The sequence below is a fragment of the Rhinatrema bivittatum genome, chromosome 6 (genome assembly GCF_901001135.1).
Source record: "Rhinatrema bivittatum chromosome 6, aRhiBiv1.1, whole genome shotgun sequence".
NCBI classification, from domain to species: domain Eukaryota; kingdom Metazoa; phylum Chordata; class Amphibia; order Gymnophiona; family Rhinatrematidae; genus Rhinatrema; species Rhinatrema bivittatum.
Genome location: NC_042620.1, coordinates 12,393,779 through 12,417,137, shown reverse-complemented (window position 1 = coordinate 12,417,137; position 23,359 = coordinate 12,393,779). Strand labels below are relative to the sequence as shown.

At 48.6% G+C, this 23,359-nt stretch overlaps 1 protein-coding gene across 5 annotated transcripts in view; it reads right to left on the bottom strand.

Annotated features, from left to right (window-relative positions):
* Positions 1-23,359, bottom strand: part of USP37 (ubiquitin specific peptidase 37) — a 539,331-nt gene that overhangs the window by 335,358 nt on the left and 180,614 nt on the right. For all 5 annotated transcript variants that reach the window (XM_029605048.1, XM_029605049.1, XM_029605047.1 and 2 more), the window contains one exon: positions 6,854-7,018. In XM_029605048.1, the coding sequence (XP_029460908.1) occupies positions 6,854-7,018 (165 nt within the window). The remainder of the gene's footprint in view (positions 1-6,853; positions 7,019-23,359) is intronic.

Genomic DNA, 23,359 nt, shown 5'->3' with positions numbered 1-23,359 from the left:
GAGTGATGGCTTCAGGCTTTGATGGTTGGATATGAGAAGTAGCTCAGTCTTAGAGGAGTTCAGGGCTAGGTGGAGAGTTGTGAGTAAATTGTTTATGGAGTTTAGGCATTTCTCCCAGAATTTTAGAGTATCTGAAATTGAGTCTTGTATCGGGATGATGATTTGTACGTCATCTGCATAGATGTAAAATTTGAGTCCCAGGTTGGTTAGGAGGTGGCAGAGTGGCAGGAGGTATATATTAAATAGGGTGGAGGAGAGGGAAGAACCTTGTGGAACTCCTTGGGTGAGGGAGTAACAAGAGAATTCTGAATTTCCGATTTTGATGGAAAATTTTTTGTTGGCTAGGTATGATGTGAACCAAAGGAGGGCTGTGCCGGAAATGCCAATATCAGCGAGACGGGCTAGGAGGAGGTTGTGACTTATGGTGTCAAATGCTGCAGAGATGTGGCCTTGATCTATGCCTATGAGAAGGGCGTCAGAGAGAGTAAGAGGGTTTCTGTATTTAGATGTTTACGAAAACCAAATTGTGCAGGGTGTAGAATGTTATCGTCAAGGTAGTCCATGAGTTGAGAGTTGATCACTTTTTCCAGGATTTTTGCGATAAATGGGAGACTGAAAATGGGGCGGTAGTTTGCGGAGTATTTCGGATCCAGTGTGGGTTTTTTGATGAGGGGTTTGACAACAGCGTGCTTGAGAGTGTCAGGGACTGTGCCAAGGGTAATGGAGCAGTTGATGTCTGTTAAGGGTTTGGATATGGCTTTGGGGATGGATAGAAGTGCTTTTGTAGGTATGTTGCCAGAGGATGTGGTTAGTGCAGTTAGTGTAGCTGGGTTCAAAAAAGGTTTGGATAAGTTCTTGGAGGAGAAGTCCATTAATGGCTATTAATCAAGTTTCTTAGGGAATAGCCACTGCTATTAATTGCATCAGTAGCATGGGATCTTCTTAGTGTTCGGGTAATTGCCAGGTTCTTGTGGCCTGGTTTTGGCCTCTGTTGGAAACAGGATGCTGGGCTTGATGGACCTTTGGTCTGACCCAGCATGGCAATTTCTTATGTTCCTATGTTCTTATGGTGTCTGTGGGGTGGGATGCTGGTTTAAATTTTTTAAGGATAGATTCAATTACTTTTGAAGAGGTGGGGGTCGAGGGAGATTAATGTAGAGATTACTTACCTGATAATCTCGTTTTCCTTAGTGTATGCAGATGGACTCAAAACAAGTGGGTATAGTGTGCTCGTGCTAGCAGTTGGAGACGGATCTGACGTCAGCACGGGGTACATATACCCCCACAGGAAGTGCAGCAACTCAGTAATCTTCCTTGCAAAAGCTTTATGGATATATGTGTGACTGACCGATCAATTAAATGAACAGGATAACCCTGACCGATTGATAGTAGCTGGAAACCGCCAGTGTTCTCAACCGGAAGGTGTCGACATCCGGCAGGGTGGATGCCCTATATAAGAAAGCATGGCTTACCGTGAGTCGGTGCATCCCCATGTATACCGGCAGCTGGGCGGGATGCTGAGTCCATCTGCATACACTAAGGAAAACGAGATTATCAGGTAAGTAATCTCTACATTTCCTAGCGTGTAGCAGATGGACTCAAAACAAGTGGGATGTACAAAAGCTACTCCCGGACTGGGTGGGAGGCTGCCCGAGGTCCGTTTAGGATTGCCCTCGCAAATGCTGTGTCCTCCCTGGCCTGGACGTCCAGACGATAGAATCTGGAGAAGGTATGGAGGGAGGACCACGTTGCCGCTTTACATATCTCTGCCGGCGACAGCATCCTAGTTTCTGCCCAGGAGGCCGCCTGCGCTCTGGTAGAGTGAGCCTTGACCTGTAGAGGTGGTGGTTTTCCCGCTTCTACGTAGGCCGCCTTGATAACTTCTTTGATCAAGCGGGCGATGGTTGCCCGTGAGGCCGCTTCCGACATTTCCAGGTATCTGGACAGCAGCCTGCCGATGTCGAGATGGCACAGTATTCGACCTTCTTCCGACTTTTTCAAACCTTCCGTGGTTGGAAAGGATATGGTTTGGTTAAGGTGGAAGTGTGAGACCACTTTGGGTAAGAAGGAAGGAACCGTATGAAGATGGATAGCCTCTGGAGTGATTCTGAGAAATGGATCACGGCAGGACAGCGCTTGTCTCTATGAGATGCGGCGTGCTGAGCATACGGCCAGCAGGAACACCATCTTCAAGGTTAACAAACGGAGGGACAGGCCTCGAAGGGGTCTGAAGGTGGGTCCCGCTAGAAATTCCAAAACTAGGTTGAGGTTCCACAGGGGCACTGGCACTAGTACAGGGGCACTGGCACTGGCCACTTCAGTGGCAGGCGAATGTGTTTGACTCCTTTCAGGAAACGTGAAACGTCTGGGTGTGTGGCAATGCTGTTGCCTTCACTCCTGGGACCGTAGCAGGATAGCGCTGCCACCTGAACCTTGATGGAATTGAGAGACAGACCCTTCTGAAGTCCATCTTGCAGGAAATCCAAAATGATAGGGATTTTAGCGGCATGTGGATTGGTGCTGTGAGTGTCGCACCAGGCTTCAAATACCCTCCAGGTCCTTATATATGTTAGTGATGTGGAGAATTTGCGTGCTCGGAGGAGTGTATCTATTACCGGCCCAGAGTATCCCCTTTTCTTCAGTCTAGCCCTCTCAATGGCCAGACCGTAAGAGAGAATTGAGCTGGATCCTCGTGGAGGATGGGACCTTGCCGCAGCAGGTCCCTGTGTGGAGGCAGGGGTAGTGGATTCCCTGCCAGCAGTCTTCTCATGTCTGCGTACCAGGGTCTTCTTGGCCAGTCCGGGGCCACTAGAAGAACTAGGCCTCAGTGCCGCTGAATCTTGTGTATAATGGCGCCCAGCAGGGGCCATGGAGGAAAAGCATATAGCAGGATCCCCTGAGGCCATGGCTGTACTAGAGCGTCGATCCCGTGGGAGAGAGGATCTCGTCTGCGACTGAAGTATCTGGGTACTTGAGCATTGGACCTGTCCGCTAGTAGGTCCATGCCCGGAGTCCCCCACTGATCCACGATCATCTGGAAAGCTGTGGGCGACAGCTGCCATTCCCCCGGGTTTAGGCTTTCTCTGCTGGGGAAGTCTGCCGTGGTGTTGTCCTTCCCGGCGATGTGGACGGCGGAGATGTCCTGAAGATTCGCCTCCGCCCAAGACATCAGGGAGGCTATTTCTAAGGATACCTGTCGGCTTCTGGTTCCGCCCTGTCGGTTGATGTATGCCACCGTGGTGGCGTTGTCTGACATCACTCTGACTGCTCTGTTTTGAAGTCTGTGGGCAAATCGCAGGCATGCTAACCTGACTGCCCGTGCCTCTAGTCGGTTGATGTTCCACCGCCCCTGGGCGGTTAGCTCTTCACAGTGTGCTCCCCAGCCGCTCAGGCTGGCATCTGTAGTGAGCAGGGTCCAGGTTGGGGAGGACATCCTTGACCCCCGACTCATGTGGCCGGGCTGCAGCCACCACCGTAACTGATTCTGTACTCTGGCCGGTAGGGGTAGATGCACGGTGTAGTTCTGTAATCATGGGCGCCACCGAGATAGGAGGGCGCGCTGTAACGGTCTCATATGGGCCCGTGCCCTTGGTATCACTTCCAGAGTGGAGGCCATTAGGCCGAGGATCTGTAGGTAATCCCAAGCTGTGGGCCGAGTGGTGCTTAGCAGATTCTGCAAGCGATCCCGGAGTTTCGATTTCCTCTTGGAGGTCAGGCTGATCTTGTCTTCCTGGGTGTCAAATCGAACACCTAGGTATTCCAGCGACTGCAAAGGCTGTAGGGAACTCTTGTTTATGTTGACTACCCATCCTAGGCTTTCCAGAAGAGATATAACTCTGTTGGTTGCCTGGTGGCTCTCCTCCGGTGACTTTGCCCTGTTCAGCCAATCGTCTAGGTAGGGATGGACAAGAATGCCTTCCTTCCTGAGTGACGCCACCACCACTACTATTACCTTGGTAAAGGTCCATGGCGCGGTGGCTAACCCGAAGGGTAGAGCCCGGAACTGAAAGTGCTGATCCAGGACTTTGAAGCATAAGTAACGTTTGTGATCCCGATGAATAGGGATATGCAAATAGGCCTCTGAGAGATCCAGGGATGTGAGATACTCCCCTGGCTGTATTGCACTTTGGACTGACCGCAGAGTTTCCATGCAAAAACCTGGGACCCGTAAGTGCCGGTTGACTGACGAGGTCCAGGACGGGTCTGAAGGTGCCCCCCTTCTTGGGGACAATGAAATAAATGGAGTAATGGCCAGAATTTATGTCCCATGCAGGCACTGGGATTATGGCTTTTAGGGACAGGAGTCTCTCCAAGGTAGCTGCCAGCGCCGCCCTCTTGAGGGGCGGACAAGGCGATTCCACAAACTTGTCTGGAGGGAGATGAAGGAAGTCCAGGTAATACCCTTCCCGGACAATGGCGAGGACCCACTGGTCCGAAGTAATCTCGACTCACCTGCGGTAAAATAGGGCTAGCCTGCCCCCTATGGCTTCTTCCCCCAGATGGATCGGCTGATTCTCATTGTGGGGTACGGCCGGGACCCGACCCCGAGCCGGCTCCCCTCTTGTTGTGCCTGGTCCGAAAGGACTGGTTCCCGGTCTGAGAACGAGGTGCTTGGTAGCGAGCCCTGTAAGGATTGAAGCGTTGAGAGCTTCTACCTCTGGATGGTCTAGGAAAAGGGCGCTGGGTCCTCCTTGACCTGTCTTCCGGTAGACGGGGTAATGGAGATGCGCCCCATTTATTAGCCAGTTTCTCGAGGTCGCTGCCGAACAGGAGGGATCCCTTAAAGGGCATTCTTGTAAGGCGAGTCTTAGAGGAGGAGTCAGCCGACCAATTTCGTAGCCAGAGGTGTCTTCTGGCTGCCACTGAGGATGACACTCCCTTGGCTGCCGTACGAACTAAGTCAGAGGCAGCGTCAGTGAGGAACGAGAGGGCTGATTCCATGTCTTCTCCCGGGGTGTTGTTCCTGGCTTGTGATAAGCAGGAGCGCGTCACCACGGTGCAGCAGGTCACGATTCGTAGGGACATGGCTGCCACCTCAAAGGCTTGTTTCAGAATGGCGTCCATGCGCCGGTCATGTGCATCCTTGAGGGCCACCCCTCCCTCCACCGGAATGGTGGTGCGCTTCACAATTGCGCTAACTATGGCGTCTACTATCGGGCACGCCAGCAGCTCCTTGGTTGCCGGGTCTAGGGGGTACATGCTAGACAAAGCCCGACCCCCTTTGAATGAAGCCTCCGGCGCATTCCACTCCAGATCGATTAACTGCTGTGCTGCTTGTAGAAGGGGAAAATGGGGGGCCGTTTGACGCAGGCCCTCTAGCAGGGGGTTCATCCTAGGTTCCCCTGGGGTGCCCTGGCCCGGGATAGCCAGCTCCGACAGGCATTGAGAGACCAGGTCTGGAAGATCCTCCTTAGGAAAGAAGCGTCTCATGGTTCGATACGGTTCTATCCCCAAGGGGAGTTCTCCCTCCCCGGGGGGGTTCGCCATCTTCCTCGGAGTAATCAGAGTCCCTATAAGTGGGGCTTCCGGGTGGCGGGTGGCCATGCGTAGGCCTTGAGGGTCCCGGGGCAGGGTCATCCGGTACGTATGGGTCCGGTCGGGGATCAGACTGCATCTTGACGAAGGCATGAATCCCCTTGAATAATTCCACCCAGGAGAGGGAAGCAGGTTCTAGCCGTAGGGGCACCAGGTCTGTGGGGATCCCTGGCTGCTCACCGCGGCCTGCTACGTTCAGGGTGTTCCCTGAGGAACTGGCTGTCAAACTGGGCTGAGACCGGCCCTGGCCTGGAACTCCCAGGGCCTCCTCACATTGGGCACATAGGGAGTCTGCTTCCTCGATCTGTGTGGCTCTGAGGTGGCATGCTGAGCAGAGGCCTAGAGCTCTTATGCCTGATTCTGGAGGTGCCGGCTCCGTGGACGCATGGGCTCTCATACGCTCCATCGCATCTGATCTCCTATCAATGTGCGCCTATGAATGTGCGCATAGCAATGTGAGCCTTATCAAGCAATGGGCGCCCAAGTATTCTCGGGCGCCTAACATACGCGCCTTTCGCCCCGCTTAGATCGAGGCGGTGAACCAGGGCAGATGGCGACGGCGAGCAGGCAGGCAAAATGGCGACCTCCTTGGCGGGCTGCCACATAGGCAGACCCTGCTAGTCCTCGCTCTTCGGAGACCAGTAAAGTAAAGATGTACGCCTTACCTGATCTTCGGCGCTTCCCGGCCGCGACCCGGGCGGTCTCCGGCTGTGGGGGGAGAGGGTAAGTACCGTCATTGCCGCGCTCGAGGAAGTGCACCCGCCTCCTCTAAGCCGCTCCCGAACTCGTCTCGCTCAGGGGCTAAGTCCTCACCGGGACCGAGGCTGCCTCTATGCCGCGCCTGAGCCCTTCTCACTCGGGGGCTAGGTCCCTGCCGCGATCCGGCCACCGGACCGTGGCACTTACCTCCGAGGGACCACGGAAATCACCTCGGGAAACTCAACTGGGGGAGGGACCGAATGGTATCAGCGCAGGAGTGCGGGGCTCATCTTCAGGTAGGATTTCTGCTAAGAATTTAGTTGTTATAATTTGGAAAAACGCTCAGCGAGCGTAAGGTAGCTCCAAACTGCTTTGGAGACGGAAATTACTGAGTTGCTGCACTTCCTGTGGGGGTATATGTACCCCGTGCTGACGTCAGATCAGTCTCCAACTGCTAGCACGAGCACACTATACCCACTTGTTTTTGAGTCCATCTGCTACATGCTAGGAAAGTTGGCATTGGTAATGGTGGGGATGGTGGGCAAGGGAGGTGGGGTGATGGGGAATCTAAGGAGGATGTTAGCTATTTTATTGTGGAAAAATAGTAACAGTTACTTACCCTTGCAATTGCTGCTGCTGTGTGTGGGAGGTAGGAGGCACCCGGGGCTTATTCCATCCAGTGTAATCTTGATTAGGTCTCATTTTTTTAACAGACAAGGGGCTGGGCTGTGAGGTGTATCCCAAGCTTCGCTTAGCTGATGAAGTCTGATTTGACACATTGGATCTGCAGTGGGAGAGGGAGGAAATGGAACAATATTTCTACCACAAAACTGTAACCTATTTGACATATGTTCTCTAGTTGATTTACTTCAAAGAAGAAGCAACAGGAATACTTCATGAAAGCAGTTTAACAATACACAGGAGATAGTCAAAAAGTGTTAAATAAGGTCCATCGAGCTTGGAATCTGTCTCCAACGATGGACAATCCAGATCACAAGTATCTGGCAGATCTCCTAAAGTAGAAAGATTCAGGTTTAGAATTATCTTACAGTAATATAGGAGTATTCTTAGGAGGAATAGTTTCTTAATTAAAACTAAAATTTGCTGGTATTTCTAGGATTTTGTAGGGTACAGTGCTTCCAGCTGCCCTCTACCGTCCTGCATGGCCCTGTCAGAAACTGAATTTCAAATTTCACTCAGGGTGATTCTGGAATTAAGACAGCAATCCAGAAAAAGTTTTGGCTACCAAAAAAAATATAGAGCCTGGTCCATAAGTGCTATAAGACTTAAGGACCGAAATACGTAAACCCAAGAAGAGAGGAGAAGAGGGGGACATGACAGACATATTCAGATACCTTAAAAGGCATAAATTTCACACAAGTATAAAGCATTTTTCAGTGGAAAGGAAATTTCATAAAAGGGCTGGAAAAACTACGGTTCTCCAGAGCTGTTCACAGCAGTCAGGTTTTCAGGATATCCCTAAAGAATATGAATGATTATAGCTTTGCATACAACTGAGATAGTGTATATAGAAATCTACTGCATGCATACTCATTATGGGATATCCTGAAAATCAGCATGGTGTGTGACCCTCAAGGACCAGATGCTCTCCATCCTGTTCTAGAACAAAAGATCAAAATATGGACTTCAGGGATGGGGGAGGGGGCGGCATTGACAAGAGTAATATCTCAAAAGACTTTTTCACAAAAAGGCTGATGGGTGCATGGAATGACTTCCCAGGTGACATGGAGGGACTAAGAGTAACAAAATTCAAAGAAAGCCTGGGATAAAACCAGTGACAGGTTTAGGGTTTTGACACCCTGAGGCTCCATTAGTGCTGTCACCTCCTATCACTCCCCCCCCCCCGAGATTGAACAACAGGGAAAAGAAAGTCTAAGGCACAGTCCCCTAGTCTCTTTTGGCTATTCAAGGGTAGATTCTGTTACAGCAAAATTTTAAAATTTCAGAAGCAAATTGGCAAACATTTCCACCTTTTATATTACATTATAAAAATAAAGTTGTTTACACTATGATTAGTATAATTTTATATTATTTTTATTGGGTGAAGAAAAGTGATCTCAAACATCAATACAGGGAAAAGCAAGCTTGCTTACTGTAAACTGTGTTTTCGTAGATAGCAGGATGAATTAGCCATGCTGTCATGGGAACTGTCCATCAGGGCCCAGGAGGCGGAGCTTCTTAGTAGAATACAGAGCTTTGCTCTGTGCGGCTGCGCATGCCTTCCCACACAAAAAAATAGTCTCTCCTCAGTCTGTGATGTAGCAGTTGGTTAAAACTTGACGACTATCCAGGGAGGTGGGTGGGTCAGCATGGCTAATTCATCCTGCTATCTAGGGAAACACCGTTTACGGTAAGCAAACTTGCTTTTTCCCATTGATAGCAGGGCTGAATTAGCCATGCTGTCATGGGAATCCTAAGCTCCCGATCACGCTGTTGCAGTGCTTAGTTGTAAGATCCTTCTTTCCTTTTTTTTTCTTTTTTTGCGTGATCCCAGCGTGGATAGTCAGCTGCAACTTAGGTGGATATCGCCTGTAACACAACTTTTCCCAGTTTAGCATCGTCCGATTCTGTTGGTCCAGACAGTAATGTGACGTAAACGTGTGTAAGGAAGACCACGTTGGTGCTTTACTGATATCTATTGGTGGTACTTGAGAAAGGTGGGCCAGTGATGTTGACACTGCCCTTACCTGATGTGCATTCGGTCGAGAGGGTAAGGTTAGTTTCCTCTTGTCATAGCAAAATTGAATGCATTGGGCGATCCAGCTGGATATAGTCCGATTTGCTACTGGGATCCCACGAGCGTTTGAATTGAAAGAAACAAATAGTTGGGACACCCTTGTGTCCGAATGTGTACGACGTTTATAATACGCCAACGCCCTTTTGCAGTCGAAGGTATGTAGTAATCGTTCCCTTTCGTTCTGATGCAGTTTGGGGAAGAACATTGGTAACTCTATGGATTGGTTCAAATGGAATTGTGTGACCACTTTTGGTAGGAACGATGGATGTGTCCGCAGTACTACCTTGTTATGGAAGAATTGCAGGTATGGGGAGTAGTGCACCAACGCTTGGAGTTCACTTACTCTGCGGGCTGACGTTAGAGCGATGAGAAATACTACTTTCCAGGTGAGGTATTTAATGTGGGCCTCCATCCATCGGTTCAAATGGTGCTACCATCAATTGCTCCAGCACTAAATTGAGATTCCATGGCACCGGAGGATTTGAGATGGGAGGTCGAAGATGAGTGAGGCCTTTCAGAAATCTTGAAATGAACGGATGGCCAGATATGGGTTGTCCGTTAAACGGCTGGTGGTAAGTGGCTATTGCACTGAGATGTACTCGAATCGATGATGTAGCGAGGCCTGTCAGGTACAATGAGTGAAGATAATCCAGCAATTTCTCTGGTGAGCAATCTAAGGTAGGTATTCCTTCCGAGGAGCTCCATGACGTATACCGTTTCCACTTGAAAGCATAGTTTCTACAGGTAGAGGGTTTCCTGGAGGCTAGGAGAACAGTCTGTGCAGACAGTGATATCCCCTGCTTCATCAAGAGGATCCGCTCAATCTCCACGCCGTCAAGTGTAGGGAGCTGTGCATGGGATGTAACAGGGTTCCCTGTTCTTGTGTCAGGTCGTCGATGCTGTCCGGAAGTAATATCGGATCCGCTACGGATAGATGTAGCAGATGAGTGTACCACAGTTGGCGTGGCCACGCTGGTGCTATCAAGATCAATTGTGCTGCATCTTTTATGCACTTTTGTATTGTTCGTGTTATGAGGGGAATCGGAGGGAATGCATACATGAGAGGTTCCGTCCATGGAAGGAGGAATGCATCCTGGGCTATCCGATGTTGGCTGGCCTAAACTGAACAAAAAGAGGGAGTCTCGTGTTGAGTTCCGTGGCGAAAAGGTCCATGGTCGGTTGCCCCCACGTATGGAACAGCATGTTCCCCACCTGCTGGTTGAGTGTCCATTCGTGTGGGTAGAATATCCTGCTTAGGCGGTCGGCTTGAGTGTTGACGGCTCCCGGCAGGTATGTTGCTTGCAGGTGTATAGAGTGGCAAGCCGCATACTCCAGAATTTGCAGGGTTTCGTTGCACAGGGACCAGGAACCGGACCCTCCTTGTTTGTTGATGTAGAACATTGCGACCTGGCTGTCGGTGTAGACCATAACCCTTCATCCTCTTAAGTGCGGAAGGAACGTGTGGAGAGCGTTCTTTATCGCTCTGAGCTCCAATAGGTTGATTTGTAGGTCTTGTTCCTGCATAGACCACAGACCTTGCATTTGCAGGTGGTCCAGGTGTGCCCCCCAGTCCTTGCGGGAGGCATCTGTAGTGAGGACCGTATTGTGCGGGGGAGTGGAGAACAGTGCTCCTGTTTGCAAATTTTTCCCCCTGAGCCACCACTGTATATCCCGTAGCATTGCTTGAGTGAACTTCACTTTGGTTGTTAATGGTTGTGTGTGTTTCCATTGTCATTTGAGTCCCCACTGTAGATGACACAAATGAAGACTCGTGTTGGGGACGGTGTAAAATGGCGGCCGCCATATGACCCAGGACGGTGAGGATTTGTCAAGCTGATTGTGTCTTGAGGACCCTGGTGGTCCGAAAGAGTCGATGCATCTCTAGTTTCCTGTCCTTTGGTAGGAACGCCCTGGCATGAATGGTGTCAAGATGCGATCCAATGAACTGAAGAGATTGTGTCGGAGTGAGAATTGATTTTTGGTAATTGACTATGATCCCCAAACTATTCAAGCATTGAATGGTCTGGTGGAGGTAGTTGTTGAGAATCTGGGGTTTGGATGCCACTATCAGCCAATCGTCCAGATAAGGAAAATTTTTGATGCTCTGTTGACGGAGATGTGCCACCACCACTGCCATGCACTTGGTGAAGACCCTGGGGGCTGCCGAGAGTCCAAAGGGTAGTACCCGATATTGATAATACTTCTTCTGAAATTGGAAGGAAAGGTATTGCCATGAAGAATGGTGTATCGGAATATGGGTATAGGCATCTTTCAAATCTATAGAGCACATCCAATCCTTGGGTTGGAGAAGCGATAAGATCATCTTTAGGGATACCATTTTGAACTTTTCTTTGACCAAATGTTTGTTCAACTCTAAGAACATAAGAAAATGCCATACTGGGTCAGACCAAGGGTCCATCAAGCCCAGCATCCTGTCTCCAACAGTGGCCAATCCAGGCCACAAGAACCTGGCAAGTACCCAAAAACCAAGTCCATTCCATGTAACCATTGCTAATGGCAGTGGCCATTCTCCAAGTGAACTCAATAGCAGGTAATGGACTTCTCCTCCAAGAACTTATCCAATCCTTTTTTAAACACAGCTATACTAACTGCACTAATCACATTCTCTGGCAACAAATTCCAGAGTTTAATTGTGTTGAGTAAAAAAGAACTTTCTCCGATTAGTTTTAAATGTGCCCCATGCTAACTTCATGCAGTGCCCCCTAGTTTTTCTACTATCCGAAAGAGTAAATAACCGATTCACATCTACCCGTTCTAGACCTCTCATGATTTTAAACACCTCTATCATATCCCCCCTCAGTCGCCTCTTCTCCAAGCTGAAAAGTCCTAACCTCTTTAGTCTTTCCTCATAGGGGAGTTGTTCCATTCCCCTTATCATTTTGGTAGCCCTTCTCTGTATCTTCTCCATCGCATTTATATCTTTTGAGACTCTCTGAGATCCAAGATTGGTCTCATTCCTCCGGTTTTCTTGGGAATTAGGAAATACGGTGAGTAGAATCCCTTGTTGCGAGCATGAGATGGAATTTGACGAATCGCTCGCTGGTGGAGGAGGGATGCGATTTCCTGTTGTAGTTGACTCTGTTGGCCTCAAGGTTGGTGGGACAACAGATGCGGTAGAGTGGGTTTGACGTTGAAACGGAGTTGGTATCCCTGTCTTACTATTTCTAGAACTCATAAATCCGTGGTGATGGCTTCCCAGTATGGTAGGCATAAGGAAGTCCTGCCCGGTGGGTACGGTGGCAGTGATGATGGCAGCTGCACTAAAAAGAGGGTGTCGATTTAGTAGTCACCTGCGGCTGCTGTGATGTTTGCAGCTGTGGCCTTGATCTTCCCCTTCTAGGATGAAGAGGCTGCGTTGCTGCCCATTGCGGGGGGGGGGGGGGGGGGGGGGGGGGGGGGGGTGTAAGGAGTGGGTCGAAATTGTTGGTATTGATGAAAAGGTCGACGGGCATATGGTTGCCTGCGAGTAGATTGTAATATCTACAAGGTGTGCTGAAGGTAGGGTTTTGAGTCAGTGATTGAACCGCCGCCGCCTGGTCTTTTAAATTTGCTACCGTCTCTTGGAACTTCTTGCCGAAGAGATTGTTCCCCTTACATGGAATATTCGCCAATCTCTCGTGTAGCTCTTCCCGAATGGCACTGGATCAGAGCCAGGCCATCCTGCGGGCAGCAATAGCTGAGGCTGAAAGAGGTGTCGGATGCCCTCTTCCAAATTCTGAATCGGTTGATTTATTGAAGACATTGCTGAGTCCGGATCGGGTAGCGCGGCCTTTAAGGTTTGTAGACTTTCGTAAAGGTATTACACCAGATAAAATTGGTGTTGACTAATTCGGGAAGAGAGCATAGAGGACTGATATGCCCTTTTTCCAAACTCATATAGAAGTTGTTGCTCCTTCCCCCGGAGGTGCCAAGCCGTGTAATTTAGACCTCTTGGCCCTCTGCATTGCTGATTCCACTACTAGGGACGAGTGTGGAAGCAGAGGTGTGGAGTAGAAGTGAGATTTTTGAATGTGAAATTTGAGATCCATTTTCCTGGATACCAGTGTGGTAGTATAGGGAGACTCCCACATCTTCTCGAGTACGGAATCCAACACCTTGTGTGACGGAAGGGAGGTGAGTTCTGCTGGGATACTGAATATCTTGAGGATACCCAATGTTTCCGCCCAAGGATCCTGTATCTTTTGCACCTCTAGGTGAAGAAGAGCTCCCATCTTATACAAGAATTTTGGATAAGAGAGATCTTCTGGGGGTGAGTAAGGTTCCGGTGTGTCCTCCGGTGGATCAGAGGGGTATCCTGTGGATGATGAGGGAGAAGAAGGGGGTGACTCCGAGTCCACTACTGTGGGTGGTTGGACCTTCTTCGGGGGCAGATGCGTAGACTGAGAAGGACCCGGTGGGGAGAGATCTTTGGGTGCCCGTGGGGAGGGTTTCCTTGGTGGTTCTGATACTGAACCCAGTCGAGACTAAGGTGGAGTGCTGCCCGTAGGAGACAAAGTGAGGTGCAAAGTGGAGTCGAGCACCTCAAAAAAACCCGCTAGTGCAGTGGAGAGATGTGAAAGTGCTTCCTGCGTCTGCGGAGGCATCCTCTGCTTCCATGGTGGTCCACTGGGAAGCGGCACTGTAGGTTCTATGTCCAACTCCGTTCTCCTTCTCTTTGGAACTGGTTCTCATGGATCTGATTCGTCAGTCTCCTGGTTAGAGTCAGGTGGATGAAGGGGAGACTTCCGTGCTGGGGAGAAGGAAGAAGATGATGTAATCCTTACATACTCTTCTTCTGAATTAGTGTTTGATCTGCCGTATCCCATACTCCTCGGGGAAATAGACCGTTCGGTTACCCTAGGACTAGGGTGATACCGACGTGGGGATGCTTCGGCGGATCTTACCATCCTATTCCCTCATCCTCTTCCTCGACCCCCCCCCCCTTCCTTTCCTACCTTTTCCCTCATCCTCATCCTCGGCCCCCCCCCCCACCCTGTACATCTATTTCTTGTTAATACTACACCGCAGCCACTGTCAATTTGACTTTATTTATTGTTGTTAATTGGTTATTGTTTTCTCAAGCTGTATTTTTATCAGTTTGCTATACTCATACCACCTGTTTAACCTGTTAACTGTATAAGTTTACAGATACCCACTGTTTACTGTTCCTTGTATTAAGCCCCGGTCGGTCTCTTAAGACCAGGGCAGTTTGCCGTTCTATGTAAACCGGACTGATTTGTATTCAATACAAGAATTTCGGTATATAAAAATTATAAATAAATAAATAAATCTGCCCTGAGGGACGGGGACAGTTGTTGATGATTCTCTCGCCTTTGGTTTGTCCTCCCACTTGCGCCTCTCCTGCCCCAATCTGACGTCAGGGGTAATTGGAGCTGAGTCTCGTCCTAATGATGGCTGGGCAGGTGTTGAATCTTTTAGCCCGAGCGTCTGTGCAGAGACAGTATGCATAGATGTTGGTCGTCTCTGTTTCGGGTGCTCTGTCCTGGCTGTTTGTCTTTTCTGCTTCGAATGCGTCGACCTATATGGGTCCAGCGCCGTTCCCTGCACCGCATGTGTCGGCTTATTAGCTTCGTGCGACTTCGACGCACCCTGCGTCGGTATCGGCGCTGCTTGCGTCGAGATGTACGCTTCCGGCGTCGTCGGGAGTGTCCGCCCCACTGATGCGTCAGTCGTCGGAGCATGCGCCGTGGTCTGCGATGATCCCGGCGCCTAAGCGCTGCGACTCGGCACCTTCGATACATGCCTCGTTGGCGAAGCTGCCGATGCACTTACGGAGCTTTTCGGCACCGGCCGGTGCGAATCCCCTCCGCCGTGTGTCGTGGTCTCTTTCCGACAACGCTGCTGCTTTGAATCGTGCCATTCCCGGCTCTGACTCTGGGCGAGATGGCTCCCTTCCAGACCTCCAGTCCTGGAGGTGGAGGGCCCCACTGAGGCTGCTCTTCTTACTGTCTGGGCCTGTTGATGTTCCGGGCCTGGTGTTGAGTGCGCCTCCGATGATGGGGCATAAGTGCCTGATTTTTCCAAACGGAGAGCTTGGATCTTCTGGGCCCTCTGACAGCGGCCCCGTGGCAACATCCTACCGCAATGTTTGCAGGAGGCCTCTTGCCGCAAGTGCAGGGTTTAAACCCAGAGGGCCTCGGTTCCGCTTTTTTGGACATTTTTAGTTCTGTTTTTTGTACTTGCTGAGGAGAAGTTAAGCCCCGTGTGCGCTCCTGTGCACGGAAAAACAGACTGAGGCGAGACTGGTTTTTGCACAGGAAGGCACGCGCAGCCGCACAGAGCAAAGCTCTATATTCTACTAAGAAGCTCCGCCTCCTGGGCCCTGATGGACCGTTCCCATGACAGCATGGCTAATTCAACCCTGCTATCAAAGGGAAAGAGACAGGGTTGAGGAGGAGGATAAGGAATTGGGTGAGGAAAAAGGGGAAGGAGTGTGAAAAGGAAAGAGGACTCTGGATGGGGAAGATGGAAGATGGGGAAGATGTCACTGGACGGAGACCTGTCATGGAAAACCTCTCTGTCAAAGTTTCTAAAAAGCTTTGACTGACACTGGCACACTGAGTGCACTGAGCATGCCCAGAATGCCATTATCCCTGTGTCCATAGGGGTCTCCCTTCAGTCTCATTTGTAGCAAAAAGTGTGAGCAAAAAAATAAAATGAGAAAACGTTAGTGGTCCCAACTCCGCAGGGTGGCGATGGGTTTCGTGAGGACTAATATCTTGCTGTCCTGGGAGAACACCTGTTACAGACAGGTAAGCAACTCTGCTTTCTCCCAGGACAAGCAGGATGGTAGTCCTCACATATGGGTGATTAGCAAGCTACAGGCTGACTCGCATTACAACAGGTTAGAAACTTTGACTGGCACACTGAGCACACTGAGCATGACATTATCCCTGTGTCCACAGGGTTCTCCCTTCAGTCTCATTGTAGCAAAAAGTGCGAGTGAAAATATAAAATAATAAATGTAAGCAGACCCAACTCCGCGGGGTGGCGGGTGGGTTTCGTGAGGACTACATGCTGTTGTCCTGGGAGAACACCTGTTACAGGTAAGCAACTCTGCTTTTTCCCAGGACAAGCAGGATAGTAGTCCTCACATATGGGTGATTAGCAAGCTACAGGCTGACTCATATTACAACAGGCCAATAGTAGACAACTCGTGCAGCAGGCACAATAATTGGGGTGCTATTGGCAATGATGAGGCAGGCTGATATCACAGCAGGTGGTTGTGGAAGGAGTTGGGGATTATACTGGAACAAAGTTTTTCAAGACAGATTGGCCAAAGGCAGAGTCTTGATGGACTTCCTTATCTAAGCAGTAGAGGGCTGTGAATGTGTGAAGAGAGCTCCATGTCACAGCCTAGCAGATGTTGGGAATTGGTACTGAACGATAGTGTGTTACCGATGTTGCCATGGCCCTTACAAAATCTGCCTACACTCACCCCTGGAGAGGAAGGTCTGTTTCCTTAAAGCAAAATTTGATACAGTCTGCTAGCCAGTTGGAGAGTTTGTTTGCCCACTGGAACTTTTATAGCTTGTCTTTGTCAAAGGAGCAAAGAGTTGGGTGGATTTCCTATGGAGTGCAGTGTGGTCTAGATAGAATGCAAGCGCACACTTACAGCCCAAGGTGTGCAAAACCCTCTCGCCCTGGTGAGAGAGAGGCGTTGGGAAAGAGTGGGCAGACTATAGACTGAGTAAGGTGAGAGGCTGTGTTCTCCTTAAGAAGAAATTTAGGGGGAGTACGGAGGAACCTAGTGTCGGTTGACCCTTTTAGCAGAGGTGATGGCTACAAGGAAAATAATTTTCCATGTTAGAAGTTTAATGTTATAGGAATGCAAAGGCTCAAACGTGGAATGCATGAGCCTTGTATGCACTACATTTAGGCCCCATTCCATAATTGGTGATCTGTTTCCATTTCTTCAGTTTTGCACTGCATGCAGAGTGGCTTTTTTGGATCTCCATTCCAGTTTGTCTCCATATTTGTAATTTGCAGTCTTTCTGTATGTACTTGGTGAAGGTCAATTCTATGTGTGTGACCGAGATGAAATATTTTACTAGCATGTAGGCATTTGTATCAATATTTGTTGTGTTTTCTCAATAGGATACGTATTGGTGGTAAATTACTGTTTTTTCATAAGGAGGGCAATTGCGCATAAAAACAGTTTATGTTGCTGTTACTGAGATGACACCAAAAATATCTTTTTTGAATGGTAAATTGAAAGGGGAATGTCCTAGCTCTGTTCTGCACCCATTGTTGGGGGGGGGGGGGGGGGTGTCAGGATGGTTCCTGTAGATACAGAGTATATGTTTACATTTAGCCCTGTGACAGTCATGTGTTCAGTGTGTCACGCATGTGAGAACCATCTGTCAGGTGTGTCCCGACAGAAAAAAGGTTGAGAACCTTTGCCATAGATTAGAGAGGAAGAGAAAGAATGGGAAATACCTACAGTACCTGAATGTAATCTGCTTTGAAGTGACAAATATATTTATTTATTGTCAGTTCCATTTAATCTTAAGTTCTGCGTATACTCATGTTAATATGTTTATTTTATCTACAGTTCGATGTATTAAGAATTTTATTTCAATAAGTTACCTTTTTGTATCTTACAGACTGTAATCATGTTTTTAAGTTACCTGTAAACCGCTGTGAAGGCCAGCACCAAACAACGGTATATAAAAGTCTACAAATAAAATAAACAGAGGAGGCTTAAGTTGTAGAAAACCCATGATAAGCAGACTCATAAGGGGTTGAGCCATTAACAGGGCATCCCCTACTCCCTGGTGGTACGCTGAGATGGAAGTGCAGTGTACCCGTGCGGAGGATGTCTGGGGACCAGAATCCGAAAGCTATCCTAGATAGCCTAATAGAGATGGAGAGGGGCAGAAAAAAGGGGCCAATACCTTTTTGTGCACACCATTTGGTAAATCTTGTCTATTTCGAATGGCAAGATTTACGTATGGAAGGTTTTCGTGAAGCTACAAGTACCTAAGAATATCAGTGAGTCTGTGTTATGAGATTGACCTGTAGGCAGGCGAATTGGTTCCTGGAGTGATAGGTTGAGAAGGATGGGGAAGTATACTTGTCTAGGCCAGAACGGGGGTTATGAGAATCATTGAAAACCTGTCCTGCTGTAGCTTCACGAGAGTTTTGGCTATGAGCGGCATCAGGAGGCCTTTGTTGCAGGGGCGAGCAAAGGGGTCCATGGCTAACGCATTTCATTGCCTGTGTAGGGAGCAGAATCTGTCCACTCTGTAGTTCGATTCGGACACAAGAGGTTGATGGTTGGTTGACCTCAGCGCTAGAAGATTTTGCTCACTACACATGGATTCAGAGATGGATGGGGATGGAGACATCGATTGAGTTGGTCTGTTAGTATGTTCAGTATGCCTGTTAGATAAGTGGCTCAGAGGTGCATGGAGTGTGCAAGGGCCCAGGCCCAGAACTGCGTGGCTTCCTGGCAGAGCAGATAAGAACCTGTGCGTCCCTGTTTGTACGAGTACCACATTGCTACTATGCCGTCTGTCTATATCCACAAAGTTTTGTGTGAGAGGCAGTGTTTGAAGGCATAAAGGGCATAACGCATGGCTCGAAGCTCCAGGAAGTTGATCTGAGACTTTTCATGGAGCGGAGTCAATGCATTTTGGGTTTGGAGGGTGTTGATACGAGCTCTCAAACCTAAGTTGGATGCAACCGTGGCTAAGATCATCTGAGTATTTGGTTACTGGATCGGTGATATAGATCAAGGATGAAAGCAGTTGACCAGCTTAGAGCCACTGAAAAGCAAAATTGCTTACCTTGTAATAGGTGTTATCCCAGGACAGCAGGATGTAGTCCTCACATATGGGTGACATATGGGCTCACATATGGGTGACCGATGTCACCCATATGTGAGGACTAGCATCCTGCTTGTCCTGGGATAAATTTTAAAATCCACTGAGTTTTTCTCATGGCTAGTCTGGCCATAGGAGTGACATGGATCGTAGAAACCATGTGCCCAGCAATGAAAGAATTGATGGGCTGAGGCTATGTTGCATGCGCGCAGAGATGTGGACAATTTGATAGGATGTCTGTGCAGTTGTTGGGCAGGAAGGCCATTGCGACTGTAGTGCCCAGATCTGCTTCATATCGGATTTATGGTAGATGATCAGAAATCCCAGCCAAATTTGTAAATTTATAGCGAGTCTTAGAGAATTTAGAGCTCTTTGCTTGGTTTGACTCCTTATTAGGCAGTCATCCAGGTAAGGAAACGCGTGAATATTGTTCTTTGTAGATGCGTGACAGTCACTGCTAGGCATTTGCTGAAATAAACAAGTTGTCTAAGCTAGTTCAAATGGCAGAACTTGGTATTGAAAAATGTTGTTTTCTCACAATGAAGAATATAGAGAGTCCAGAGAATAGAGGCAACCCCCCTTGTTGTAGTAAGGGAAGCATGGTGCTGAGAAACATCATTCTGAATGCTTCTTTCTGAAGAAATTTGTTGAGATTTCTAAGGTCCAGGATGGGCGGAGGTCGCCTGTTTTCTTTGAAAGTAGGAAATAGAGGTATTAAAATCCTCTGCTTTGTTGCGTCTAGGGAACGGTATCCCGAGCCCTGGTCCTCAGTGGGATGACTGTTCTGTGGTCTGGCAAGGTTGAAAAATCCAGGAGCCTGCCCAAACTGGTGGAGCTGGTGTGATCTGGATATCACGCGGGAGGAGAGAGCTGTTGCAGTGTCTTGTGCACGAAGAGATTATCTGCGATGCATGGCAATCATCTAGTTTATCTTGGACTTCGGGCCGTAAATCAGCTTACCATCTAGTACGGAGTCCTGTTGCTGGCAACGGGAGGACATTGCGAAGCAATCACGTATTACTCGAATTTCATGTGGATGGCAGAGAGGTTCCCTTGGTGTTGTGTCAACATAGCTGATAAAAACAATATGTGACACCAATATGGTTCTTGGAAGATGTTACGACCTAGAACCTCCAGAAAACTTCTGGTCCTTTTTAGTGACCAGGTCGAAAGGGATGGTTTCAGACATGTCCTTTACTCTCGATGGGATTGGTACTGAAGTGGGATTAGAGTGCCCATCGCCCTCCGAGGATCCTGGGATAGGTATAGGGGTCCGTGGAGGCTCAGAAGGACGAGTCAGTGTTGATGACTTAGGCTGTCGTTGGTAGGTGCCACGAGGCGGTGCCACAATGGTGCGAATATCGATGGTTCCGGTGTTAGTAGATTCCAGAAGGCATCGAGGACAGCCTGACAGACGAGGATGTCCAGCTCCTCCCTGGAAGCTGGTATAGGGAGCGCAGCTACAGGGGAAGACAGGCTAGGCGTTACTGGCACTTCCACATGAATCTGTGGTAGCTCAGTACCCAGCACCGGTGTCGGTGGGGAACGCCTCGGTGCCTCGGGTGCAGAGGAGCATGGAGACTCTTGTACCTGGGCCCGCTTCGCAACTGGCTCAATGGACATCGATGCCGGTGCAGTATCAGTGCCAGCACCAAACGCGGAACCACATCGGTGCCGGCGACAATGTTTCCCTCGGTGCTCAGCCCAGTCACTCTCCAGCACCGAGGAAGCTGCCACCGATGTCCAGAATGGCGTCTGTGATGGACGGTTACCATGGCAGTGACTATGATTCCTACGGTGCTCAGCCCGGTCATTCTCCAGCACTGAGGAAGATGCCCTTGCTGTCCCGGATGGCATTGGTGACGGACGGTCACCATGCCTGTACTGATCCTAGTATTGTTTGTCGCTCAAGGATTACACAGGGCTCTGGTTTAGAACCCGAAGTATGGAGCATTTTCTTTAGTCGAAGGCACAGATGGTCGATTGTATCGCTGGTGGCATCGATGGCATTACCGAAGGCATGGACGGAGGCACCGGTGGCATGGACGGAGGCCCTGGGGCAACAGGAACCATGGACGTCTCTATCCCTCTAGCCCTGATGGACCTGGTGGACGATTGCAGCAAGGACACTCGCGGACATCGTGGGGTGGACCGAGGGTGATAGACATAGGGAGAAAGGAGGGCCACATTTCGGTTGGTAACCCGGGGAAACTGATAGTGAGGTGACAGGAACCGGCCGGAGAACAGGGCATAGTACTCACCGAGCGTCGATGAAAGGTACGCGAAGGGAGAACCGTGTAGGGAAATTATTTATGAAGTAAAACTTCAAGTGTTTCCGTGAGGAAAAGTTGTGAGAAAAATCTCATACAGCTCCTAAACACGAGGCAAACTGCAGCGCGGAAAAAAAGAGACTGAAGGGAGACCCCTGTGGACACAGGGATAATGGCATGCTGGGCATGCTCCGTGTGCTCAGTAATAGGGCTCCGCCTGATGATGTCACCCATATGGAGGACTACCATCCTGCTTGTCCTGGGAGAATAGTTATGTCCATCCGTTATAAACATGATTTTGCCACATTGGCAAAATTTGAAAATGGGAGCTTTAGGAGCCGTATTAGCACTGAAAATTGCTCTTGGGGGTTCACAATAGTGAAGTAGAGAGAAGAGATTTACAAGAGGAGAAGAATCCACACCCAATCACTGTGCGGGAAAGGCAAGAACTAAGAAGAGATCGTTGACCACGCAGGAAGGCACCGCAAAGGTGTGCAGCGGCAAAGCTTTGCTACTGCTAGGAGAAGTTCCCGCCGAGAGCCGCCGGGGGAGCTCCCAAAAGCATGGCTAATTCAGCCTGCTTATCTGTGGAAAAAGTTTATGTGCATGCTGTGCCAATGTTGCTTCTAAGGATTGGGTTGCTGTGAGCATAAAACTGATAGGCTTTTTGCATCAAAGAAAGTAGTGCTTATAGGATAATGAAACCAAATTTTTTGCACACAGCAATCGAATCCTTAGAAGAAACATTGATCATGACAATATAATTTATACTCCAGTTTCACAGTATCCCATCGGTTATCCTCCTTCCATCACATTTCTGAAATGCCTATAATGTCATTATCTTCGTATGCTGCCATATATTCTACAGCAATCTTTATTGTTTAGAATTCTGGTATTCGCATACACACATTTTAAAGCATGTTTTTTTATTTATATTTTTATTTTTCTTTATATTCACAACCTGCTCATTAGCAAATGTTTCACGCAGTTTAGAGTCATTCACATCTGGGGCCTCTGTCTAGGTCCATCTGGGCTACGTCAGCCTTAAACACCACCTCTCTACTAGAATATTCTAACTTTCCAGGTTTGCAGGTATTTTCTGAGCAACTGTCGGATTTCCCCCATGGTCTAATTTTAAAGCTGCTCTATCTCCTTTTTAAATGTTAGTGCCAACAGCCTGGTTTCACTCTGGTTAAGGTGGAGCCCATCTCATCAGAATAGGTTACTCCTTTCTGTTAAAAGAGGGGCATCCCCTCTATCTAATTACAGAATGAATACCAGCTTCAAACAATAATAAAGAAAGAGGTTTATTGAGAAAGGTAATTAATAGAGGAAGGCGGACAATTCCTCTATGGAGCAGAAGAAGATACAGAGAGAAAATGGTACAAGCAAAGGTGTACAAAGTCTGTTCAAAACCTGCTCAGCGTTCTTAACGTGTGCTTCAGCTTATAAAGGTTTTTGGATCTGCTACTATCAGACATCTGCATAATCCACACCCATTACCTTTAATAGCCAATCAATATATATTTTAACATGTGTACTTAAGCTTGCTCTTACTTATAGGCCACAGGCCTCTTCTTATCAGTTAGAATAACAAACTTAGTTCCATCCTTCCAGGAATGATGTCATCCGTGCTGGATGATTCTCTGGTAAGTTCAGTGATCATAGTGCTTCACAGAGCTATAACTACATATGTGCAGGATATATGCAGTTCACTATTCTACATTTCTCAGCATGTTCCCAGTTCCTAAAATCTAAAACCCTCTTCCCTATATCACTGTCTCATCCACATAAAAATTCTGGAGCTCAGCCTGCTTCTGAGGTCCTGTGCATGGAATGGGAAGCATTTCTGAGAATGCAACACTGGGGGTTCTGGACCCTTCTCTCCTGGGAACATAGCCCTGGTGAGGCATGTGCCCAGGAGAGAAAGGTCCACAGCCAACTGGAAGGCAGGTGCTAGCTACAGGATCACTTCCTACCAAACAAAAACTTACAGTATCAGAATATAATTTGCCTTGAAGAGCTGAAAGGTGAAATATAAATAAATGTAAATGGATTTCAGTTTCCTACTTAAGAGCCAAAATTTAGCCTCCAGAACCTCCCTCTTGCACTTTCCTATGTCACTGGAACCCACATATACCATAATAGTCAGCTCCTCCCCAGCACTCTCTAAAATCTTATCTAGCTGGCATGTGAGGTCACTACCTTCACTCCAGGCAGGCAAGTTATCAAATGATCCTTACACCCAC